At 39.5% G+C, this 27,278-nt stretch overlaps 1 protein-coding gene across 5 annotated transcripts in view; it reads left to right on the top strand.

The window, feature by feature from the left end:
- Positions 1-12,438: 12,438 nt before the first annotated feature.
- Positions 12,439-27,278, top strand: part of TTC8 (tetratricopeptide repeat domain 8) — a gene marked incomplete at its 3' end in the record, with an annotated part of 45,439 nt that continues 30,599 nt past the window's right edge. For 4 of the 5 annotated variants that reach the window (XM_082001001.1, XM_082001000.1, XM_082000999.1 and 1 more), the window contains exons 1-2: positions 12,439-12,996; positions 25,076-25,196. In XM_082001001.1, the coding sequence (XP_081857127.1) occupies positions 12,877-12,996; positions 25,076-25,196 (241 nt within the window). In that variant the 5' untranslated portion in view covers positions 12,439-12,876. Of the gene's footprint in view, positions 12,997-20,852; positions 20,883-25,075; positions 25,197-27,278 lie in introns of all 5 variants that reach the window. The other variant, XM_082000997.1, reaches the window with a different exon arrangement.

Genomic DNA, 27,278 nt, shown 5'->3' with positions numbered 1-27,278 from the left:
CCTGTGATGAACCAGAGAACCCACACATATATGCAATGCAAGGAAGATGGCAATGGCTGCATGTCAAACACCACACAAACAGCCAACGTTTCCTTTTGATTGTTCCGGAATTGACTGCCATCTCTAAGATGAGGAAATGCCCAAGAGAAAATTCCAAGAGAAAAACTCTTCATTGTCGTAGTTTGCTAACTTTATGCGTAAGGGGTGCAAGTGAAATTTTACACGCTCGGCATCTATTTTTGCCAGGAATAGGAAGCAGTGCAGTATCACAACCTCTTCTTCCACCTTTCCTCTGTCTAGCATTCCCACTCAGCTCCGACACTGATAATTCCTTTGGCCTCTGCTAGCCTGGACGCCTCCGCCCAGTATCACCGGTACCGGGCAGCCGTCACCTCAGCAGCCGCCAGGACCCATGATGTCCCTCTATCAGCGCTATATCCTTGTGTACGTTGCACATCTGCACGAGGGCTCTGGCACCAGTCCCTCTCCACTCTTTTTCTCGGTGGATAGAACAGCCCAGCGTGGCCCGTCCTTTCCAAGCCCTCCTCAAAGCCTGTCAGCCCCCTCCCAGCCCTCCCGCCGCAGCATGTGCTGGCGGGGCGGGCGCTGTCCGCGGTGCTGATCGCGGGGCGCAGGGCCCCTGCGGCCAGGCGGTATTCGCAGGGAGAAGGAGAGGTATGTTTCCTCAGACCTGTGGTTATAGGGGGAAATAGTGTCCTGTTTTGGACAGGACACTATTTCTTTGCTTTTAGCCAAACAGGACACTTTATCTGCTTCCGGTAAGCTATTTTACAAGTGAAACATGGTGTTTAGCTGTTTTGCCTCAGCTGCCTGTAACGGGTTTTATATCTTTCCTATGATGTCAGACACATCACTGCAAATTATGTTTTGTTAGTATACGGTGACACAAGTACATCACTCCTCTAAATAAAATCAAGTAAGTGGCATTTTAATGTCTCACAACACATACTTATAAGAAGACGTACTTCCTAGCATCTTGTAAATATATTTACAATATATCTCATGTTCTGCTAAATGGAACAAGGTTTAAAGAAGTGATTTCTTAAACAAATGCTCTTGGAACAGCTAATTCCAGAGCACACAAGATGAGGGATTATTCTCTGTTAAATCCTAAGTAATACAGAGTAGCTGGTTCAAGTAGTAATTATAAAATATGAAACAGATAAGCAACAATGACATCATTAATTTCAACATCCTTGGGGATAAAAAGGTCTATTATGGGAACACAAGGTCTGAAAATAATATTTTGCAAAACTAAGAAACCTATTTAAGCGAGAAAGTAGTGAGAATAACCTGCTATCATTTAATAGCACTGAGGCAAACCCTAAGGATCACAGAGGCCTGTTTACTACTGGATAAAAATAAGAAGTCAAGGAAAAAAGACAGCATCACAAACTCTGACACTATTTGAGTTCATTCTCCTTCATAAAATGGAAAATTTAATGAGAGATATTATACCATATCAACCAACACATAAGATGCAAGTTACTAAGAAATTTTAAAGGATTAAGATATTATTAAATTAACGATAGAGAAATATTTTTTTTTAAAGTAACATTAAAAGTAGGAAACCTTGAAAACAATCAGTAGGTCTACTACTGCATCATCAAGAAGCAAAGAAACCACTTAACCTTAAGAAAATGACACGGAAAATTAGTTAGTGATTTCTTCACATCTCTTCTTAACACAGAAGAGTCTGGGAAATACAAGCTGGGAGCACATACAGGGTATGGTCACAGAAGCAGGTATCTTTATAACATGGTGCTGGAAAATGATGAACTAAAGAGCAACAAGCCACAAGTACATTATACGGTACCCCCAAAAATTCTGACAATTCCAAAATGTTGTAGCTGACATGCTCTGAAAAGAAAAATGGAATTGCTCTTTAAAATCATGTCCTATGTTGAAGTATCATTCAGTACTGTAACCATTTTAAAAGCAAGTTCTATTGTAAACTTGGTAACTATGAATCCATACATTTTCTTTTGGTACTGACTGATAAACTAGATACAATGGTTGAAATTAAAATAAAACAAGTATATGTGTATGAAATTAAATATTACAGACATTAATTTGTCCTGCTTCTGCAAGATAAATTACACCCTGATAATCGTAAGAATTGTATTCATTTGGTAAACATTCATTCTAGGCACTGGAAGAAATAGGCACGCTACTGAAAAGACAATGAAAGTTTAATTTGAATTGATGCAGAATGAACAATGAACAATGCAGACAGCAACTAGGGCTGCAATATGTTTATTCACAGAAATTTGATTTAGAAATGTCCTCACATAATGGGTTCCTAACACAGGGTGGTAAAGAGATGGACAAGATACAAACATTATTGAAATTAAATTCATCTATCATTAGTATAGAAAGCAGCAACTTCTTCTGGACATTCTAAAGCAGAAATAAATCTTTTTAGGACGGGAAGTGATGCAAGGCCATCAACACCAGCTGAAACTGCAGAGGGAACACAATTACTGAAAACCATATACTGGCTTCCTTAGCCATGACATTTTTACCAAAAGATCTTGTTTTAGGGTCTCTCCTGTATTCCAAAGTTCAAATCCTCTCTCTTTTGAAATTGAGAGAAGTGTTTCTACCATGATTTAAATGGCAAAAACCTCAGTTTGAGAATTTCCATCACAGCACATTTTTTTTTTCAAATAAATGCAAAAGAACTTCTACATTTAGCTCCAGATTTGAAGTTGCTCTAGTAAAATTATGTTTAATATTAGTCTCAGAAGTTAGGCACTAACATTTGTATGCTTTCTTAAAATGTCTATCACAAACTTTAAAAATTGGCCCTAATTAGCACATGGGAACAGTTCACTAAAAAAATTCTTTTTAATCTATAAACAATGAAAAAACTACTCTGTTTCAAACTGCCAACAATCTGACACCAGAATGCATTTTGAAGCCACTCAATGGAGCACTCAGTTTCTTTCAGCAATGACATTGTGTTTATACAACATGGGTCTTTAGTCACCACACACACATGGATCTAAACAGCTTTTTTCAGTTTGCATTTTATGCACAATTATATGTGTACTGAAGTCATTCATCTAGGTGATTTGAAGAACTTGTATCAAGCACCAGCACTTGATAGAACATATGATAACCTAAACAGGCTTAAATGAGGCGCATAAAGAGAGGCTGATTAAATCCCAATGCATTTTCTATCAATAAACTGATGAAAATCTGATTCTGAACTCCCAAAATTGATTGATTTCAACTGTTGACTAAACTAAATATAGAATGCAATTTATTTTAAATTCTACTTATTTAAAGTAAGCTATTAAAGCTATCGCTGGCTCCATCTTGTGACATGATCAAAAACAATGTGAAACAACACCTTGTTTGCATGCAGTGGTAATTTTTCTACCCATTTTCAATTTTTTCTTTACAACTAGGATAGTGTAAGATGATCAGCCCCAAAGCATGTTGTTAATATTTTTTGGGAGATGAATTAATATTTCAGCTGGCTGATGCTAATTGTTAGACTAAAAATCGTCAGGTCAAGATGACATCTTTTTACACAGTGGTTGACAAGGTTTTCAAAATATCATGCACAGTACTGACTTTGCAAAAGCTTTGCAAAAAGCTTAGCTGTCAAAAGGAATCATGAAAGAGCTTAGCCCTAAGTCACTACAGAGAATCAACATACAATAATGCAGGTTTATCAAACATGACATCATTTACCAGTGATAATATAAATATTCAGAGAACTGAAGGAAATAAAATAATTAAACATTTAAAAAGTAACAGTATTAACTCTCATAAAGCTGAAAAACTTTAAAAATAGCATAGCACTATTAATCCAGCAGTAGAATGCAAACTTTGAATTAATTCATTACATTGTATGACTCCATACTATCAGATTTGACTAAGCACTGGAACAGATTGGTTAAGGACTGGAATAGGTGGTCCAAATAGGCTGTGGATTCCCCATCCTCAGAGATTTTTAATCTCAGCTGGACAAGACCCTGAGCAACCTCATCGAACTTTGAAGTTAACCCTGTTCTGATAGACAGCCTCCAAAGATCCCTTCCAACTTAAATCATCCTCTGATTTAGATACTCATTTCTGTAGGCTGGTTCTCTACAGTCATACTGCACCGACTGAAGTAAAGTAAAGCCTACTTTAAGGATAGCAAATACTTCATTTTAAGTGATTCCCATTGTAAAAGAAAATATGGGCAAGAGACTGCTACATGATATAACTTTTTAGTGTAACTCCTCAGAGTAGGAAAATAGATATTTTTCCCACATTTTTACTCCAAAAAATGCTAAATTAATAACAAAACAGACTAACACACCTAAAAGGAAGAAAGCAGATTTGCAGGGCACATACATCCTTTTTTGTGGGAACAGGTATAAAACAAATGATGATGCTGGAATGGATTTGTAATTAATACAGTAGACAGTACCAGGAGATCTGTATTCTCTTACCATCGCTTTCACATACATATACACGTGTGTGTGTGTGTGTGTGTGTATGAGCAAACCCATTTATATCCAGCTTTTCAGATATGACTGTTAACCTGGTATTATTGCCAGGATTCCTACTTTGATATTTGGGATCCACTGCAAATAAGGGTGCTAGTCTATCATCTGCTCTAAACTTGAAAATAAAGAAAAAGAGTCAAGCCCAGTTTTTTTTAAGCTGAGCATCCAGTCATCAGTGGATCCTTCGCAATTTTTTGCATCCTATCTTCAAGTGGAAATAACATACCAGCCTTTTTCACAGGCCACTGTTTTATTATAGCTGCATTGATTCCTGCTAGTTTGATGAACATCAATCTATATTCAGCACAGCACACAGAGCATCTGCATCAAACGAGAAAGAGTGCCTCATATGAAACACTAAAGATAAAAAGGAAGGTAACTATCTCACTTGAAAAACATCCTGTTCATCCTGTATACTGAAGGAGGTGTGGATCCAATCACAAAGATTGTATTCAGCCCATGCAGAGATAGAACAGGGCAGACCTAAAGCCACATGAATGTTAATGTCTTGGGACCTGAACAGTATTGCCACCTAAGTTCTGCTACCAACTGCTGGATGATCCCTTTTCAGCTAGACCATGGTAACCATGGTTAGGATATCATGTATGATCTGCAAGAAGCATTAGTATTCTCATTTACGATAGCAATAGTTCTATTGATGCATGTTGTTGTCTTGGCTGGTAACAGAATGAAACCTGCAGCTGTTACTACAAATTACTTTCTCCAATGCTGAATCTAAGCCTCAGCAAAAAACTCTGGTCTTAATGCAATTTCATTTGCATGACCTCTTCTAATTTTCTATGTCAGTAAGAAATGGGTTCTACAAGCAAATATTACGTGAACTCGACTTCAGATGGCAGGGTCCTTGCTGTAAATAGCATGTAAAGAGAGAACTTCTTTGTGCTCTTCTGCCACAACTATCTGCCTTCACAAAAAGCAGGCACTTGGCATGGCCTGATCTGCAGTCCTGTTCGGGTTCATTCAAAGCGCACAAAACAAAACTTGCTCTGTGCTCTGTTGCTCTCAATTCTCCCAACATCAAATGTATCTGAATCGTTAGAATGAACCCTTTTTGCACATCATCTTTCATGATGCCAACTCTTGTTCAAAGGTAAGTCAGACATCTCTAGCTGAGGCAATCTGCAGGTAGATGTGTGGTAACATCCATGTTCATTTTCAAGCACTTGTTAATTGTATTGAGCGGCAAATTACATCTTTTTTCTGTATTCTTACTTCTTGAGAGAGATAACTGACAGAAGCAGTAGCCTGCATCCGAATAACTTAACTACTGAGGGCTACTGGGAACTACAGGCCTGTCAGCCTGACCTCTGTACAGGGAAGATTATGGAGCAGTTGGTCTTGAGAGTGCTCACAGGGCACCTGCAGGACAACCAAGGGATCAGGCCCAGCCAGCATGGATTCATGAAAGGCAGGTCCTGCTTGACCAACCTGATCTCCTTCTATGACCAGGTGACCCGCCTAGTGGATGAGGGAAAGACTGTGGACGTTGTCTACCTGGACTTTAGTAAAGCCTTTGACAGCGTCTCCCACAGCATTCTCCTGGAGAAACTGGCGGCTCGTGGCTTAGACAGGTTTACTCTTCGCTGGGTGAGGAACTGGCTGGATGGCCAAGCCCAGAGAGTTGTGGTGAACGATGTTAAATCCGGCTGGTGGCCGGTCACAAGCGGTGTTCCCCAGGGCTCGGTTCTGGGGCTGGTCTTGTTCAATATCTTTATAGATGATCTGGATGAGGGAATCAAGTGCTCCCTTAGTAAGTTTGCAGATGACAGCAATTTGGGTGGGAGTGTTGATCTGCTGGAGGGTAGGAAGGCTCTGCAGAGGGATCTGGACAGGCTGGATCAATGGGCAGAGGCCAACTGTATGAGGTTTAATATGGCCAAGTGCAGGGTCCTGCACTTTGGCCACAACAACCCCTTGCAGCGCTACAGGCTTGGGGAGGAGTGGCTGGAGAACAGCCCGGCGGAAAGGAACCTGGGGGTGCTGGTTGACAGCTGGCTGAATATGAGCCGGCAGTGTGCCCAGGTGGCCAAGAAGGCCAACAGCGTCCTGGCCTGTATCAGGAACAGTGTGGCCAGCAGGAGTAGGGAAGTGATCATGCCCCTGCACTCGGCACTGGTGAGGTCGCAGCTTGAATACTGTGTTCAGTTTTGGGCCCCTCACTACAAGAAGGATGTTGAGGTGCTGGAGCGTGTCCAGAGAAGGGCAACGAAGCTGGTGAGGGGTCTGGAGCACAAGTCTTATGAGGAGCGGCTGAGGGAACTGGGGTTGTTTAGTCTGGAGAAGAGGAGGCTGAGGGGAGACCTTATCGCTCTCTACAACTACCTGAAAGGGGGTTGTGGCGACGAGGGTGTTGGTCTCTTCTCCCAAGTAACTAGTGATAGGACAAGAGGAAATGGCCTCAAGTTGCGCCAGGGGAGGTTTAGATTGGATATTAGGAAAAATTTCTTCACCGAGAGGGTGGTCAGGCATTGGAACAGGCTGCCCAGGGAGGTGGCGGAGTCGCCATCTCTGGAAGTGTTCAAAAAACGTGTGGATGTGGCACTTCAGGACATGGTTTAGGCGACACGGTGGCGCTGGATTAATGGTTGGACTTGATGATCTTAAAGGTCCTTTCCAACCTAGTGATTCTGTGATTCTGTGATACAGGACATTTCTCCACAGAGTTGCATAAGAAATATTAAGATACCAACATAATTTTGGGAACTATTTTTAGGTTCTGTTCCTGGTTTTATCATAAGAATGTGAGTGCACAATGAGAGATAAGGCCTGAGAATTAGCATTCCTAGTTCAAGAAACAAGTATGATTGCCTGGTGCACAGAAGACCCCCATGGGAGACTTACGGAGAAAGGCAAAGTCAGCCCATAGCGTCTATGTTTTTAAAATGAAAGGGGTCTCAGATATCAGTGGGTCCTGTCCTACTCTCTTCTTCCATATGCACTTTATAAGAAGCTAATTCATCTATCTCAGACTCATAGTTTAAACATGAAGGGACTGATGCAGAAGAGTCATAAGAACATTAGGAAAATGCAAAGCATTTTAGGCATACCAAAAGTTTATTCTGGAGGACTATATAAAGCAGATAAATATTAAATATATCTATCCTGTCAGAGCTAGTATTCAGTATAAGTTTAAAGCGCCCTTGTCAGCAGGAAAAAAAAAAAAAACTATTAAAATAAAAAGAAAAAATGCGAAGCAGATTTTAATCTCTAAGCAACATTTAATCTTGATAAGTAATTGAGCAATTAATTGAAACACAACTGAAATCCAGTACACAGATATAGATGCCAACAAAACCTACCTTTTATAAAAAGCAGTTATACAAACCCATGTGTTTTATGAACAAAGATAAATAATAATGCATTCCTGATATTCAGTAGAGCTCCTTGATATTTTAATTTAGAAATAATTGTAATAAGAGTTCTTATTGTAGGCTGTCTCAGGGACATCTAGTTTTCAAATGAAGAATAAACCTTAGACAGAAGAGGAATTAAACTGTCCCTTACTTCTGATTCCTGAATTTTCTGTTCTTGGTTTAAATAAATGAAGGCAAGGTTCAAATTACCCATGAGACAGTGATATCAGCACAATACTCCAGCTGTAAATAAAGCAGCACCACTGAATTTCCTGTCCTTCCACAGAATACCAGCTAAGGTCAGGACACTCCTAATACAATGAATGCGCATAGTTATACAAGACAAGCACATGACTTTCCTATAATAAACCCTGGTGATTTCTATAGTTATATTACATACCTATCATTGTCCCAAGACAGCATTGACACAATGAAAATGGAGGGACTCATTATAGTTGAGGACATTGGAGTATTATGACCAAATTAAGCACTTCAACTTAAAGTAATGGAATGGACTAAGCACCAGACTAAAAAACTTTTCAAAAAATAATGCAGACAAGCCTATATTGCATTCAAGTCAAGTTACTTCCACCTTTTGTAATATCACACATAAACACTATTTGTTACATTTCACACAGTGAAACCCATCTTCTACCTAGACAATCTCTCCCAGGATGACGCTGTTCCTAAATTATTATTTTTTTCAATCAGTTTTAAACAGGAAATTTATAATTTGTTCTTCTCCTACAAATCAAGTACATCTGAGGTATAATTCCCCAAATTTATTTTGTCCAACTTTCCACAGAATGAATTTTCATCATTTTGGGAGAGAGCGAGTGAAAGGAACAGAAAGCTCTAGCAACTACTCAGTGTCTTAGCCTTGAGCTGTGGGAAAGAAACTAAGCAGTTTCCACATGCATTCAAAATTATTCTTTTTCCACAGACTATACACAAGTATGCCTGAAGTGATAATTCCTGAAGTATAACGTGGAGATATAATCACTACTGCTTTTGCTGAAACCAACACTAATTTCCCACAAGCCACTGAATAGCTATCTCGTGATAGATAGCACTTCCAGTTCTCAAATGGGGTGTCAGGTATATATTTGAATAAATGACATCACGAAGGAAATGCTCCAGAGCTGAAAACCACTCCTTAATACCTTGCAGATATTAATGCCAGTGTCTGAAAGATAACATGTTCTCGCTTTTGTGGAGGAGGGCCAGTGTGTTCTGTCTCCCAAGCTGTGACTGTGCACACCCAGCAACAACAAATGTCACCCGTTTGAGTGCGACTGACAGTTATTTCATGCACTGCAGCCTGTGTGAGAAAACTCCTGAGAAGCCAAACAGGCTCTCCAGGCTTCTGTCAGCCTAATGTCGAATCAATTCGATGGCAGAGTAATTTTATTTACAGGCCAGTTGTTTAGCATGGCTACAGAACACTCATTTGCTGCCCAGGTGGTTGAATTCTTTTTACATCTAGCATATATAGGTTAAATGACTGTCATCAACTCGCAAGTGACCAGTGGCTCACTTCATGCATGGAAAAGCATATGTACAAAGGATTAGTGTACAGAGTTGCTACCATATGAAGCCCTGAGAGCAAAAAGCTTTCACGTAGAAAGCTTTTGCAGACTCAAATTTCCACTGACCTTTGGCTCAGACTCACCCAGTCCAACCTCCAAGATAGAGAATGGCTTTAGAAAAACGGGGTATGTATGTGGTACACTGCACCACTATGCACAAGACAGTACTTTGTCTTTGTGGGAAATGAGAGGAGCAAGTACCTTTTTCACGTTCTCACGAATCAGTAGTGGCAACTGCCCAGAGGCAGTGGCAGGAGCAGGAGGAAGTACTAGACTGGTTAAAAGGTTCAAATTTGGGGATTTCGGTAATCAAGATAAATGAGAGTCCCAATATTAAAAAGCTCGTAACACTCCCCTGTGCAGGAAGTGAAAGGCAGCATTGTCAGTGGAAAAGACTTCAAAGATGATCTCTGTGCCAATACCAGAGACAAGCCAGGGTATAAGCGTGCCAAGAAAGTACACCAGCAGCACGCTCGGGGATTTGGCCTCACTTAGCAGCAGCAGCAGGCTGTGACAGACAGAATGCATTTTTATACCTGCTACTGAGGTAGGACTGGACTCCAGGGATGCAAATAGTGTCTGCACCAGGGTATTGGCTTTACTTGAAAGGTAGGACAGGTTAAATCATGTGTAATTTTATGTCTAAGTGCTCTGCTTATACAGAATTCTGTCAATATTGGATTGAGTCTTCTTCTCAATGTTTCTCCAGGATCAGGACATACTTTTTAGACAACTGTTTCTGAGAATAAAACAGTGCCACAGTTTAGAGAATTGACATTTTCTAAGATTTTATGCAGGACAAATATATATTCTCAGGTCTATATTCATCCTCTGAATAGTGCACATTAAGAGGCAACGCATGAGCAGGGACTTACATGTACCATAACCGCTGATTTGGGTGGACACACTTTTCTCTGCCCATCTTCACTTTTTCCCACCTTTATAAAAATTTGTCTGTCTAGAGCACTTATCAGTGAAATGTTCAATGCACAGTGCTTCTGGAACGCAGACAAAACTGCAATGTGATCTGGAAGCAGGAGGAGACTGACAGTGTGTTTCTATTCTACATGCTGGCAGGTAGGCCATGAAAGTAAATGGTTTGATAAAAGCTAAATTTCCAGAATCATAGTTGCTTTACATTTGGAGCTATATAAAGGAAATAATCAAAGGCTCTTCCTCATGTAAGTATTGCTGACAAATTATTATATAGATTCATCTTTCTTTGAACTTCAATCTAAGGTAGTTTTTTGCTTTATGAGTTCTGAGTGTTCACATTGCAATAGATGGATGAATTAGGCTTGTGAGGACAACTCTATCTGGCTTTATACATTTGAATTAGATGCATACCACCATGTAGAAACTGAAAAAATTCCTTCTCATATCTGCAGCCAAACAGAGAACAAAAATCCCTTGCACATCACAGCTTGAAAAGAAGGAAAAAGAATTTTCCTGTCATTCTCAACACTGTAAGATCTCATTGTAAAAATGCTGAAGATCCACCTTGATCTAATTGCTACCATAGGACAACATTACTTCAGCTTGACTGCTAAGAGCAATGAATAACTTTCCCAACACTGTAACAAATAAAAATTGCTCGAGGACCATCTTCCCCTTTCTTTTGCTGAGAAGCCATATGGCAGCATCTAACAGGCTAACTTTGGAAGTCTGTGACCTTTCTTGTAATAGGTAGAATCTTGGTGCTATAAAACTATGGGTGAAATCCAGTAATATGTGTATTATTGATTAAATACACAGCAATTCTTTTATATGAGAAGCATTCATTTTCTACCTCTCCTACCAACAGAGCTATTTGAAATGCTTACTGCTTTTCTTGCTTTCAGGGGCATCCTCCCATGACCAGGGACCAAATACTGGCAGCTCACATGACTCACAATTTATTCCCTTTGGTTTCTTGTCACACAGCCTCTTCTCATTTTGTTCTTCTGAAAAGTCATCATCTTTCATCAGAGGAACTCCAGGCTCATCTCCCATATAAAGCATACAGCTTCATGCCTCTTTCTGGGTCTCTGCTGCTTTCTGCTGGGAAGCCAAGTCACCTTGAACATCCATTCTTCTCTTTAGGAAACAGAAAACACTGTTTCCTTGTGAAGCCAAACATCCTCAGTTGAGCCAGAGCACTGAGTAGTCGATATCTATGACTAATCCACTACTTGTTCACCTGAATGCACAGCTCCCAGGTTGACAGAGTGCTTAGAAACCTTAATCTGTTGTGTCTGCCTGCAATCGCTGCTTCATTGTGTTCGTTTTGATTCACTATCTCAAAAAGGAAATCATTAGAAAGACTGTTACAATAAAACTTTCTCTGCAACCTTAGACATTTAATTTACTTTGTAGTCTGGAAGTGGTCATTAAGGTATTAAGGCTTAAAATAGGTGTTCACAGAGAAAAAAATATATGTAGCACTTTAATTATGAGGCTTTTAAGACAGTAGGGTCAGAATTTAGGAGCTATTGGTCTCTGTTTTCCTGTGCAGATAAACAGTGTGTTTAACTGATGTGGTGGGCTGTTCACAAAAGAAAACTGCCTTTTAAAAAGAGCAAGGATAAAACATTCTGGCATTATTCTTCTCCAGTAACGCAACTATCACCAGTTTGGCATTTTAATCTAACAACTTTGCAACTAATGTACTGACTTCAAAATGTGTCTCTACAAGCTGAAAGTGCCATTCACATTACATTCTCTAAAATAAAGTAGCAGCCCAGGTGTGCTGAATTACCTAACATGGTAACAGCAAGCATTTAAAGCATTTAAAAACAGATCACCTCATAAACATACACAAAAGTGGAGAAACGTCAAGTTAGTATTTTTAATAAATCTGTAGGTTTTGACCAATATTCACAATCTTTCTGAACAGCACATCCTGCTCATCATGCTAGGCCTGACCATAAAACACACACCGAAGGATTTGCCATTTACAAGAATTTGCAAATAAAAGGGGGTAATATCGTACATTATATTCCAATATATTGGCATACATTCCAATTCGAAATGACTCTTAGGACAGCAAATAATAGAACACAGTTAAACATAGCGAGGTTACTTGAAATCTGCTGTTCTCAATATTACAGAACAAACTCTGCTTTCAGGCACCGATGCACCACCCTACGAGAGGCTCTTGCAGGGTGGGTTCGGCCCAAGCGCGGGGCCACAGCTCTCTGCGTGCCGTAGCTCGCCAGGGCCGCAGGACACCGCGGAGGCCGCCCGGCGCGGCGCGCAGGCCCCGCCAGGCCGAGGCGGGGCCTGCCGTTTCCGCGGCAGCCGCTCGCCCGCGCTCCGCCCCGGGCCCCGCTCGGCAGGCAGCGGGCCGGGAGGTGCCGGAGGCCCAGCCGGAGCCGCCGCTGCGGCGGTTCCGCCGGCGGGATGGGGCTGGAGCTGGAGCTGGAGCCGCTGTTCCAGGCCTGGAGCTACTTCAGGCGGAGGAAGTTCCAGCAGTGCTCGGATCTCTGCTCGCAGCTGCTGGAAAGGCCGCCCGGCGAGCAGGTAGCGGGGGCCGGGACGAGCCGGCAGGCCGGGGGCCACGGCTGGCCGGGGCGGGAGGCGGTGGTGTCGGGCGGTAGCGAGCTGCGTCCCCGCTGCGTCAGCGGCCCGGACGCCCGAGAGGGCGAGCACCACAGGACCCCCCCCCTCTACCTGTTGCTGCCGCCGGAGAGGGCCGATGCGGGCCTCTGTTAGCGGGCCGGGAAGGGCCGGGCCGCGCCGTGCTCCGCGAGGCGGAGCTCACTGAGCTCTCTCGGTCTCTCCTGAAACTGGGGGCGGTGAGTGCGGGGCTGGCGACTCTTCCTCAGACGGTCCCTGGTCGTACCCGTCCCGCCCCAGCCCCGCCGAGTGAGGAGAGGGGAATGCTGCAGCAGGTACGCTGTGCTGCCGGGGGCGAAGCCGTGGCGGCTGTGGGGTCCCAGAGCTCCCCACAGCAAGGATTTTAACTCACTCAAGATTTTGCAGAGTTAAAGGAAGAAAAGCCAAGACTAAAAACCAGGTCTGCTTAAGAATGTTACTGTTGATTTTACACAGGTGTTCAGATGTCATAGCTGCTCTATGGACTAAACCTCATAAGGTTAAGAGACACCCATTTTAGCGCAGCTTACGTACCAGCATTACCATGGTCAAGAAGGCGTTTCCATTCCGCTCTCTTTGCCCTTTCACCACCCGCAAAGTCTCTGGAAATGTTGGACGTGTGTTGTTCAATACCTACATATTTTCTTACCCCTCTGTAAGAAGGAAAGATTTGAGAATATTGTTTCTGGATTAATATTTGTACGAACTTAAACAATTTTACTGCTGTATTTGTAAAGCAGTAATTGAATGGACTTCATCCTAAATGCTTTACATAAGCCTCTCAAAGCATCCTGTAGCTACATATTTTAAGAATCTTGAAGGCAGTTGTTTTCATCACAAAAGAAAAGTCTGAAGAAAGCTGTACAGTCACACAATTGTGTAAATGTAAAGTACAGTAATTGTTTAAACTGGTTTAGGATAGATAGTTCAAAGATGCGTTTGTTTATGTTACATACTGTAAGGCACCAACAAGGAGCCATCAGCAGAAAAATTTTTAGCCAAAGACATTCCAAGAAAATTGGTCCTGAATACTAAATGGGATTGAGTATTAGTTCTGTGCAAGTCCTGTATCATTCATGTGTGTTTACATTCTTGGGCCTTGATACATGTCATCTTTGCATATGGAAGTACAGCACTTGATTCTTGATAGAAACTCTTGAGACAGTACAGATAATAACAGTAAATAAGAGTCATAAAGTTCTTAATGCTTCTGTTGCTATTCATTTATAATTCTTTTAATTAGTAAAACATTTTCCAGTCTATCTTCTCAACATGGAAATATAAAGACGACATTTCTACAGTGTGCTGAAGCTCAAGTGTAAAATTGTTTTGTTAGGCCTGTCAACTCCAAAGCTTTGCTGGGCTGTTTCTAGTAGCACTGGGGAGCTTGTTGTAGACATCTGCAACTGGCAGAAGTGGGGTAAGGAATAGAAGGTGTACAAAGCTTGGAAAAATGTTTAGGAAAAAAATAACAAAACAGCAGTGAGAGGATGTAGATCCCATTTGGTTTTCCTTCTTGCTTCCAAATATTGATCACACATGCTGCAAACATTTAAGCATATATATTAAATTGTTTTTGTAGATAAAGCTACACAGCTCCTTAGAAAACCAGGACCATACATACCAGCAGTATGAGAGTTTTTCCAAATACTATATAAAGTTGGGCTAAACAATTGATCATGTAATGTAATCTTTGGAATGATCAGACCAGCCTATAAGATTCATCTTATATAAGAATGAGAGAGTGAAAACATTTAAGGTAATAGTGCTTTGAGAAACAGTGGAGGATGGGGTAATGAATGGTGTCTATACTACATCAAAACACAAGCTCTTAGAAGAGGTCCTATATGAATTCTCTGAATTTTAAGGTCAAGTTTCATCAGTGTTTTGAAGAGACTTCCAGGTCATGGTTGCCTGCAAAGGACTGGACTTCATTCGGCACGTTCGTTTCAGAACTATATTCCTGTTTACAGTTTTATGTGGAAAACATACTCTTCAGCAGCAGTGTATTTTCAAACCTACCTGAAAGTTTAGATGGAAGAGAAATGTCTTTGCTTTCTGTAGAGGCAAATTTGAAATATGGTTAGTTTGGCTCTTACCCCGTATAATCTTCTTGAGGAATCCTTATTATGAGATAATTTAAAGCAGGAATTAATGACTTCTAAAAATATTTAAAAATATATCTACTTTAGCTTGGAAAAGATCAGTCTTCGTCTTTAACATTTTAAAGGTGCATGGAATGATGTTTCAGTCTTTCTCTGAAAACAGTTTTCATAGAGCAATGTTCAAATAAAGCACATTGCAAGCTTGCAGACACCAGCAAGTGGGTTTTACTCTATATAAGTACTTTATGTAAGTGGAGTAACAGTATAGAGACTTTTAAAAAAATAAAATAAATGGAGAGGTGCTTATAAAGTCACAGTTCAGCATGTTTCTTCAGAAGGGTTGTGGAGTATACTGTACTGCATGGTATATAATGTAATGGCTACATAGCTTTCTAAAACATTTAATGGTCAAACCTTGAATGGGAGAATTTCTGCAAATCACGCCCAAGGTATGTCATGTTGGGCACCAGGAAAGCAAACAAACAAATGACAACATTTACAGAAAGTTTGTTTTAAGGGAGCTGCTGTGCAGCACAAGGGAATACTCAACTGCTGTAATCACCATGCCATCTGTTCTCATCGTCTTGTCCCGTATTCTGCTAAGTGTGTGCCTCCCAACCTCTGCAACCAGGGAAAGAAGGATCTTACAGGAACAGTAGCTTTGGTCACTGTTCAAGGATTTGCTGCTTTGAGCAGTATGCATTAGGATGTGATATAAACCAAACCACAGGAGATGGTATCCTTAAAGAGATGCTCAGGAATGGTTGACTTAAACTGTGACTGTTACAGATCAGAACTTTTTCGTGCTCAGGCAACTAGCCTTCTGCCTTCTAAGATGTGTAATGTAACAATTGCCCTTGTACTCGGCACTGGTGAGGCTGCAGCTTGAATACTGTGTTCAGTTTTGGGCCCCTCACTACAAGAAGGATGTTGAGGTGCTGGAGCATGTCCAGAGAAGGGCAACGAAGCTGGTGAGGGGTCTGGAGCACAAGTCTTGTGAGGAGCGGCTGAGGGAACTGGGGTTGTTCAGTCTGGAGAAGAGGAGGTTGAGGGGAGACCTTATCGCACTCTACAACTACCTGAAAGGGGGTTGTGGTGACGAGGGTGTTGGCCTCTTCTCCCAAGTAACTGGCGATGGGACAAGAGGAAATGGCCTCAAGTTGCGCCAGGGGAGGTTTAGATTGGATATTAGGAAAAATTTCTTCACCGAGAGGGTGGTCAGGCATTGGAACAGGCTGCCCAGGGAGGTGGCGGAGTCGCCATCTCTGGAAGTGTTCAAAAAACGTGTGGATGTGGCGCTTCAGGACATGGTTTAGGCGACACGGTGGCGCTGGATTAATGGTTGGACTTGATGATCTTGAAGGTCCTTTCCAACCTAGTGATTCTGTGAATAAGTAAGTAGAGGAAGAGACTAACAGTGCATAATCTGAGAGTGTTTTCATGCCTGAAAGAGATGACCTTGGTTGTTTGAAAGCCTGTCCATTTACCCCAGCTGTCAGCTGGTCTGCTGAATGATAGCACCACTCCAGCTCCATTGGATCCACAACGCTGTTACCAAACTATGGGCAGCTGAAATCAGCTTTCTGCAATAGCCTTAGAAGTAGGAATTTTTGTCAGTCACAGTTAAAAATGTAATAAGAAATTTTCTTGACCGGTACATCTTGATATATCTAATTTACCACTCCCTGTGCATATAGCTTAGTATTCAGAATATGTTTTCTTCATCATCATTATACTTGTGATGAAGTTCTCTTTTAAGAATATGGTAAAAGATGATTTGAAGGTCTCAAGAATAAGTTTACTGATGATCCAATCAATAGTTACATGTACATATATTTAGAAACTATCTTAATTGGTGTAGAACTCTCTTTGAACTCTGTTAGCAGATGAGGTAAGCCCTAGGTTTTTAAGTTACGGTGTTGACCTTTTAGCCAACTGGGCATGAATCAGGAATTTGCTTATGTAGCAGTATCAAATGCTATGCCGTTATAAACTTGAATTCTTAAAGAGCACATCAATGAAATAAAAACATTTTGAAATCAATTATGCTTTCCTGAAGAGTTCCTTATGAATAAAATGTGCTGAACATTTTGATAGAAGAATAATTAGCAGCTACTGAGTTAGATTTTATGGAAGACTGACATTTTTTTCTATAAAATGTCCTGTGCATGTCTTCATTTAAGAAATAGGAATATAAATTTTATTGATGGTATTTACTTCTATGCTGACAGTCCTATGTCAGGATAGATAAAAGCTATATTTTCTATGACTAGCATTTGGGCATACAAACACATAAAGCACTGATGTTCAGTTTAATTATTTCCTATTGTAAGCAAACAGGCGTTGTCTTCTATGTTTATAGTAATGGCATGACCTAGAGGAAATATAATCCAGTGCTGTCTCTGTTGATCATGCTGATTAGTTACCTAATCTGATTACTCTTCTTTGTGTTCCATATGTCAGATTCAAGGCAATAACCAGCACTGATGTATATGGCCTGCTGTAGTTTACAAAAAAAAAAAAAATTGCCTAATGTAATTAATAGACATACAGTGATGTCCTGCCTTTAACTTGATTAATGGTCTGCTGTGAGGATTTGCTTTTGTTCATTTGTCCTTTCTTCTCCTACAGTGAACTTTCAGCTATTATTACTTGCGTACTGGTTTTTGTAAGGTTATAATAAAGTTGTCACGGATATGTTTATGTACATGGAAATGTGATTTGAAAAAGCATTTTCAACTGAAATCAGTTATTGGTTCAAGAGACTCTAGTTATTAAGTTTATGCATAAAAATTAGTGATACATACCCAGGAACAGTGACCTCACTGTAATGTTTTTTCTGTGTTTCTGTTCTTAATAATTTGAAAAGCATTTTCAGAATATCCTAATTTTAAAATTCTGCATGTATTAAATCATACTTACCTAAAATTAATTGTATAATGAAGCTTTGTTAGAATATAAGGTATGCAATCATGTTTCATCACCTCTTCTAGGCTATAAACATCAGAAGATTTAATTTTTCTAAATATTTTTTGTCTTCAAAAAAACCTGACTTTACACATTATCTTTAATTTTAAAATGCCCTGAGTGGATTTAGAGATCTGGGTTAAATCCTTCCTTCATTGGTTTTACAATCTTATTAATTTCAAAGGAGCTTTATATGTGTAAATGAAGAATAAATTTGACCTTTTGTTTTGAGATACAAGCTTACAGGGCAACACTGCTTGTTAATCCTCTCAAAGAAATCTTTATTCGGAATCTAGTTCCAGTGGATTATTTGCATGAGTAGCAACTGCTGTATCCACCCATGTTAAAATATAACATATTTTAATGTTAGTTTTTATTGTTCCAAACATGTTTAATATGAGGGTTCTATCACCTGCTTGAGGGTTATTTAAAATCTTAAGTTACTTCTTTTCAAAAACCAAAAGAATGTATTAGGATCTATAAACAATGCATACTATCACCTACCATTATGAGAGAGCAGTGCTTTTAGCAAGTATTATTGGTCAACTCTACTTTTTTCCAAAGTGACGAGGGATGTCACTTCTGAATTTTTTAGTAATATGAATGATCCTACATAAGCAAATTTGTTTTATTTTTAAATTATTTTTTTAAACTAATGAACAGTGCGTAAAGATACACATCTGTAACATCAAGGCATTTTTGAGTTGATGTTGACGTAATATTCCTAACCTTGTCCTCATTAGTTACTGTAGCACATACGGTATGGAAGATCACCTACTGCTCTTAAACCATTTTCCAGTACACCGTATGTGCTGTAACACTCGGACACAATGGGGTGAATAAAATACAAGCTGAAATATGTCAATGTCCTTTTCTTTATTACTTAGAAAACTAGAACAGGTTATTTTTTAGAAGATGAATACTATATATAAAACAACTTATTAAAAGAACTTGGAGTTTATATAATCATACATCTAAAATATAAAGGCAGTTTCAGTGCCTTAGTCAAGCCCAGGTACATCACAGGCAGCGATTAACATTCCGTAGAATACTCAATTTATAAGCTGTTATGCATTCTAACACCAGTGAACAAGTTTGTGATTCCAAATATGACCCTTAAAAGGCCACAGAAATTCCAGTGCAGTACAGAAGGAAAAAGTGAGAGCATCAGTGGTCTTCCAGGTCCCTGCTGTCATGGAATTTACTGAGTAAAAATGCTGAAATTGAAAGCAGCAGATCATGTGTCTTACTACAGAGGAAAAGAGCGAGCTTAACCTTGCCGTTCTCTTGGTGAAACATGAGCCAGCAGTGTGCCCTGGCTGCAAAGGAAGCTAACAGCACGCTGGGCAGTGCTTCAGCTTGGAGAAGACATCGGTGGGATCTAGTAGCAGCCTTCTAATACATACAAGGAGGTTATCAACAAGATGGAGCTAGGCCCCTCATAGTGGTGCATGGAGTGAGAGACAGCAAACAAATTGAAACGAAGGGGGGTTTGGCTTGATACAAGGAAAAACATTTCTCCATAAGGACAGTCAGGCAGTGGGACTGGTTGCACAGGGGCATTGTGCTGTCTCCATCCTTGGAAGTTTTCAAGACCCAACTGGACGAAGCTCCGAGTAACCTCAACTGACAGCGTAGCTGACCTTGCTTTGAGCAGGGCTTTGGACAAGAGACCTCCTGAAGTCCTTTCCTAGTCTGAATTACTCTAAGGTTCTATATTCAGTCTAATATAGCTGGCTTAACTGTGATAGATTTACACAAGGCCAGATATGTAAGAAGTTTTCCACTGCCTCTAGGAGCTGAAATGATGTGACTCTACAGAAGGCTAATAGTGATTTAGAGAAAGTAACATCTATCTCCCACCTTCATTGTCTTTCTCCCTAAAGCTAAGTAGTACGCTAGAGAGGAAAAATTCCTCCGCCAGTCCCTGGAATTGAGCAGCAAGAGCCCTGAAGGGTAGTTTAAATATTATATAAACATAATAATTACACAACAAATTATGATAAACCTATATTTCCTGTTGTTACTCTTTACTCACTTTTACTTAAAGTTTTCAAGCAGATGCAACTTCCTGCTTTTTGACTTGTAGCAAACTTCATCTGTTAGTTTTCCTTTTGTTTATTGGATGGTGCAATAAGCCATTATTTTGATGTTTATTCCACTGTACAGAATACAATAAATACATCATTTCCATCATAAAAGTATAAAAAAAAATCAGTATGTGCAGAAATTTTCTTTCATGTACTTCAGTGATATTGGTGTGATCCCCATCAGCAGCTAAAAAAAATGCACAAAGATGGATTTTTTTATGTAGGCATTCTAAAGCCTGTGGCTTCATAATCTGGTTAACTTGAGAGATTCACTTGTATCTTTCAAGTTTGTCTTTTTTTTTTTAATGTACCATTTTTCAGTTTAATAATTCTGTAACGTTAAGCTAAGATTTGGCCAACATGATCCAGCAGAAGCAAGAAAGCAAAAGGTATCTGAAAAATGTACTTGCTGCAAATCTGCTGTCATTGTGTAAAACATCAATTAGCTCCATAATGTGTGTAAGTTGAGATAATGTAATAAAATGGAAATTTGGATATATGCGTCAGAGAGAAAATGTGTGTGCAAAATGAGGTGGTCACAGCGTATAATTCCATTTTGTGTTGTTCTTTTTATTGTTTGGAATTTCCATTCCTCAATTTCTATTTTCTTTCTTTTCAGGAGCCTGATTCTGAATACACTGTGTTTCAGGTAAAATTCTCTTCATAATATAAGTCTCTTCATAATATAAATAAATACAATTATTTGATACAGTCGTTAGGAAGAATTTCTGATACACTGAATAGTACTTGTTGTTAAATCCTTAATGGCATAAAATTGTTTTTCGTCATTGGCAAGGCAGTACATTTGATAAGGGGTATTTTAAATAGGCAGCTTTTATATTTGACAGAAGTTTATTTACCTCATTTATTTCCTGTAGGTTTATTCAGCGGTTCAGTAGCTTAGTGCCTTCTACAAGTTAAATGGAATCTATCTTGAACTGAATGACCTTCATCTGCTGATGAGATTAGGAAAAAGCCAGCGTGTATTTCACAGACAGAACAATGCCTATGCTCTTAGGGCTCACTTTCATGTTCCATTCAATGCGGTGTAATGGCAGACTGTAACCCATGCCCTTCCTGCTCCTGCAGCTCATTCTCACTGCCTACGTCGTGTAGAATCTGGTAGTCTCGAAGCTGTATGATAAGCATAAGTGAGAGAAGGCAGGGTAATTGATTAGTTTTCACTCTGTCCACATTAGCAATAGATTACTGCCATGGGAGGAACCGTAATGTTTTGATGGTGACATCTTTTGGCTCCAGCCCACAGTCAGAAGAGATTAAATGCAAAATGGTTTCAGTGAAATGCTGCCAGATATCTTCTTGACTTTAAAGATTACGCTTGACAAGGTAGTTGTTGCGTTCTGGGGTTTTCATTGTGTACGGAATAAAATTTATGATAATGGCAAGGATTATTGGAGAATGAAACTTCTTAGAAATGCGCATTACCAGGTTCAGGAGATACATTTAGATTTTAAGTTTCTCTTTTTCAATTTGGTTTTGGGACTTTTCAGGAACAAGAGGAAGATTCTTGATTCAGTGACAAACCAGTTCTCAGGAACTAAGTAAAAAACGCTTTGTCACTTTTCTTTTTGGAGTTTAGACTTCTTAAGAAATATTATATCATATCTCTGTACTTACGGTACTTAAGATATTGCTTCCCTCTTTAATTACTGTTAGTTATTGTAACGTTCTGTTGTGATTATGAGTTAAGCAAGCTAAATCTGTTACTATATTGTGAATATGTGGTTTGTCTGAAATGACCTGTCCCTTTCTTACTCCTACTGCTTAAGTGCCCATTTCAGAAAAATGCAAGTCGTCTTCGTAAACGCCAAACATGTTGCTTGTCACAAACCAAAATTACTGATCCTGCAAAGAGAGAGCAGATAATATAAATGGAATCTGAGGCAATAGTTTGAGCGGAAAAACTTGTGCTAAGTCGAGGTGGAAATAATATTGTCATGTGGTTACTCAGAAATGTGTACATTTATTTTTATGGCTTTTTGTGATTATATGTGAGCGTTCCTCTCACTGTGGTGGTTTTGTGCTACTCTTACTCATTTTAACTGAAGATTTTCAGCTGAAGTTCTTTGGCATTAGTTTCAGATTAAACTCTTACAGGTTTTCACTGAGTGAAAAATCTGTGCATTATACTATAGTAAATTACTAAAAAATGTGTACTTCCTTATGTTAAATTGTTAAAATATTTATGGGTAACTAAAAACTGCAACACAGAAAGTAAGCTTCATACAAGGATAGAGTAGCTATAGGAAATACCAGGACTACTGGTACAAATTCTTTACAGAAAATCAGCAAAAGTTGAAATTACTAAGCTGTTAAGAAAATCTTTGAACCTTGCATGAGTTTTTTGTCTCATGTGATAAAAGACACCTTTATGAACAAAGAAAATTTTGAGATTTGTTGGGGAGGGTCAGTTTTAACAGAAAAATGTACGTCTCTCAGGTTTTCTTTTAAAAAGTAAAACAATAGCCATGTGCCGTAATGCTAATAAAGTCCTTTGTGACTTTTAATGAATAATTTTATGAATAATTATTTTGAAAAAAAACCTTTTTCCTATGTCTTCCTTTATATTTGTGTGTCAGTATACATTTCTAATTCCTTTTCCCACGTCTTGATTTTTCAGGTATTCAGCATAACTGTGTGCCCACATAGAAATGGTACTTTTATTTCATATGGGTCTTGTAATTTAGTTAGGAATTTTGAATTGTCTTCTTGTCTCCCAAGGTAAAAGTCATCTTTCTGTAGCTTAAGTAACAAATTTGATGTTTTTCTCTCTCTTGCTGTTTTGATCGGAAGTCCTGTAACAAACATTGCTGCAGGCAATACTCTAATCTACAGAGTGATGTTTAATTAAGGAATAATATACAATATTTGAATTTTTTGTTGGCTGTGGAGCCTCAGACTAGGAGCTTAAGACTGGAAGAGCAGCCTAAGGAATCTATTTTTTATGACAGATATGTCCAATAATGACAAAGAGACATACTGCTTTTAAAAACACATTACCTAACGTTTGTTATTGGAAAAATCACAATGATATGCCTATTTAAGAACTGGCCCCAGTTTTAGCAATTAGTGTAGAGAAGTTGCTACTTTCAATTCCCAGGAAAAGATCATTACTATGGACAGCTTTTCTTATCTGTACTAGGAAATTAGCCTGTGTTTGGCTACACTGAGAGCTCTAATTTCAGCATATTCCCAATATAGACATGTTTATGTTGACTTGAGACATACGTGTCTTTGAAAAAAGCAGGGTACCATCAAAGTGTTAAAAATTCAACAAAGTACGTACTTCTATAGAATAATAACAAACGGTTAAGGGTGTTGAACATCTAACTGCAAGTCTGAATGCTAATTAAAGGTTGTCACCCTACTACATAAGAAGAAACTGAAAGATAATAAAGCAGATCTGGATTATGTCTGTCTGGCCTAGATTCAAATCATCCTGCCCTCTTCCTTTATCTTCATACTTGAACAAAGGTTTCTAACCGTGGTTGAACTGGCTGGCTAAATCCCTCCTTTGCTTCTCCTTGGAAGAAAGAACTTTTTAAAAGAGAGTTAACTATTTCAACATTTTTAGATATACTTTGTTTTTGATAGACAGTTACAAAGTTGCATAAAAATATGAGGACAGTGTAGAGGAAGGGATGTTCTGAGAAATGATGAATGAGAAGTGTCCCGTTAAATGATTACTTAAATTATTAAATAAGCCTGAGGTCCAGATCTTCTCCTACCTCTTGTATAAAGAACAAATGTTTCCATGTGTTTGACCTTCAGTAGCATCAGTCTGTTTCTATTTTGAAATGTCTCCTTAGCAAATATTAAACATGCTTTTCCTCCAGATCGCTGTACCCTGTGTCAGAAAAGAAACGAATCTAATTGTTTTGGCAGTGATTTTTACTCTGGAAAATTTATGATGATCTGTTCAGTATCTGAAGGAAGATCAGAGATTGGTCTTGTGGCTCCCTTTATCATGCCAGCTCTCCGAGTACATTACAGGCATATTAAGTTATCAAAATGGTTGGATCTGCACTTATTTTATTGGTACTTCTTTATGGCTGCCACTGTTTTTTCTTTTCCCCTTTGATTTGGTGTCTCTAAAGTCTACACAAAGCTTGTCACATAGGCTAGAATTATGCTTGCCTTTCCACGCTCCTCATGTAATCCTCCAAGACATTTAATGTAGTAATTTATCAGTTCAGTTCACTAACAAGTACTCCAATAATCTCACAATCTGAGGTACTTAATCTATACATTTACACACTTTTTACAGCTGATGCTTTGAACAACGGAGTTCAACAAATTATCTTTCTAAAAACTGTCACTTGTGGATAGTAATGTACTGTATCTTTAACCGCTGGTTAAAAGATTTTACTTCTTTCTTTACAGATGCCTGGAAAGGGCATTACTTTGCATTGCAGTGGTTTACTTGCCTTCCTCTCCCATCCCAATGTAAATACGGTGTCTGTCAAAAGTGGGTTTTGAATGGGGATTTCTTCAAAAACACAAGATCTCAGAGAGTTGCCTGTGACCTAAATTAGTCATAACTTTTCATGAGGCATGAAATCTGTCCTCCAAACTCAGTGACTATAGCTGTTCCATTCCAAAAGAGTTGTCTAAGTCTTGGTCCCCTTTCTACCTCTACCAGGCAACTGATGGGTCTATGCACCTTAGTTGCATTATAAATAAAAGATATTTAAGTGAATATCTTATTCAAGCCTATTAAAACTGTGAAGGGAATATAATTTTAAAAAAGGCAAAATTACTGATTAAATGATTTACTTGGTGTTTTGAAGATATTTTACTTTTTACTTTATCCTTATTCAGGCTGCCTGGAGCCTGAAAACACGAGCTTTGACAGAAATGGTGTACGTGGATGAAATCGATATAGATCAAGAAGGAATCGCAGAGATGATGCTAGATGAAAATGCCATTGCTCAAGTCGCACGTAAGAATGACTTTCACTTAAATACATTGAAGCAACAAGAGCTCTTTTGGTCAGGATTGTCATCCAGCATAAAATAGTACATATGAGGTGACCTGATATGGCTTTTAGTTGTTGCTACTGGAAGAGTTTTAGATTGTTTTGTGGTCGCATGGCAATGTTGAGATACACCACATGATCCTGATGTAGTGCTTAAGCCTGTCAGACGGGGGTTCAGACAAGTAGTGTTTTCTCAGCTTTTCCTCTACAGCTCTGTACTCCCTAGCTCTTTTCCATCACTGCATTGATTTCTTTTACTCCTTTCTGGCTTTTTTAGGCACTGTGGAAAACCAGAAAAAAATATATGCCCTTGATGTACTGTGAGTCTCATCCATATGCCTGTACTTGTAGGCAACAGCCTGGCCAAATCTGGCATCACCTTTTTGTATCATTTCCCGCAAACATTTTCTGAACTGATTTTCTCTCCTCTGCTTTTCTCTACTCTTTCCTCTCTTCCTTCCCAGGGCAGTTCATCAACCCCATCATTTTTTTTTTTGTATACAGCTCTTTTCAGCTTTGTCAGTTCCCTTCTAAGTGGGCAGTAATTAGTAGTCTTCCACTACTTTTTGGCATTATTTCTATTTTTCTCTGATTCTTTAGTACAGTCCACATGGGAATTTTTATGCATCTTATTAAATGTGGCTCTCAATCACCTATGATATCAAGGAATTCAAGGGAGGAACTGGATGTAGGCCAGAACTAATATTTGAAGTATTAAAAGCTTTTCTCATCTGGATAGAAGTGGGCAATTGCATATCTATCTAACTACATTTTTAAAAATTGTCATTACATGCTTGGTCACATATAAACAGTCAAGCAGTACTCAAATTGTGTTTATACATAATAATCTAATTACATGCATCTGTCTTAAATAGCATAATAATATCACAGAATCATTAAGGTTGGAAAAAACCTTTAAAATCATCAAGGCCAACCATCAACCGAACACCACTATGCCCACTAAACCATGTCCTGAAGTGCCACGTCTGCATGTTTTTTGAATACATCCAGTGATGGTGACTCTACCACCTCCCTGGGCAGCCTGTTCCAATGTTTGACCACTCTCTCAGTACAGAAATTTTTCATAATATCCAGTCTAAACCTCCCCTGGTACAACTTGGGGCCATTTCCTCTTGTTCTATCACATGTTACTTGGGAGAAGAGACCGACACGCACCCCGCCACAACCCTCTTTCAGGTAGTTGGAGAGAGCAATGGGGTCTCCCCTCAGCCTCCTCTTCTCCAGGCTAAACAACCCCAGCTCCCTCAGCGGCTCCTCATAAGACTTGTGCTCCAGACCCGTCTTCACCAGCTTCGTTGCCTTTCTTTGGATGCGCTCCAGCACCTCAACGTCTTTCTTGTAGTGAGGGGCCCAAAACTGAACACGGTATTTGAGGTGCAGGCTCACCAGTGCCGAGTACAGGGACATGATCACTTCCCTACTCCTGCTGATCACACTTTTTCTGATACAAGCCAGGATGCTATTGGCCTTCTTGGCCACCTGGGCACACTGCTGGCTCATCTTCAGCCAGCAGTCAACCAGCACCCCCAGGTCCTTTTCTGCCAGGCAGCTGTCCAGCCACTCTTCCCCAAGCCTGTAGTGTTGCATGGGGTTGTTGTGACCCAAGTGCAGGACCCGGCGCTTGGCCCATCGTTCCAGCCTGTCCAGATCCCTCTGCAGAGCCTTCCTACCCTTGAGCAGATCAACACTCCCACCCAACTTGGTCTGCAAACATACTTAGGGAAATATTTAGACTTTTATGCCCCCTATGGTAGAGACCATCTGCCAAGAAAAATAATTTGATTAATAGTATTGAGAAATAAGTCTTTCTGGAGAAATACATTCATACTATATTTAAACTAAAAAAAGGTGACTTCCTGGATAGTGTGTCACAGATTTCAAAGCCAAAGAAAATCATTATGATAGTGTAGCCTGCGCTCCTGAATCACTGAGATAAGACTTTGCTATTTGTGCTTCAAATCCACTACATGTGCCTGAGCTAGTATATAATTTTTCAGAAAATATAAGATCTTTCCAGAGATAAAG

Source organism: Phaethon aethereus (genome assembly GCF_964289735.1).
Source record: "Phaethon aethereus genome assembly, chromosome: 5".
NCBI lineage: Eukaryota > Metazoa > Chordata > Aves > Phaethontiformes > Phaethontidae > Phaethon > Phaethon aethereus.
Note: the sequence above shows the minus strand (reverse complement) of the source record. Positions and strands in the feature narration are given on the sequence as shown.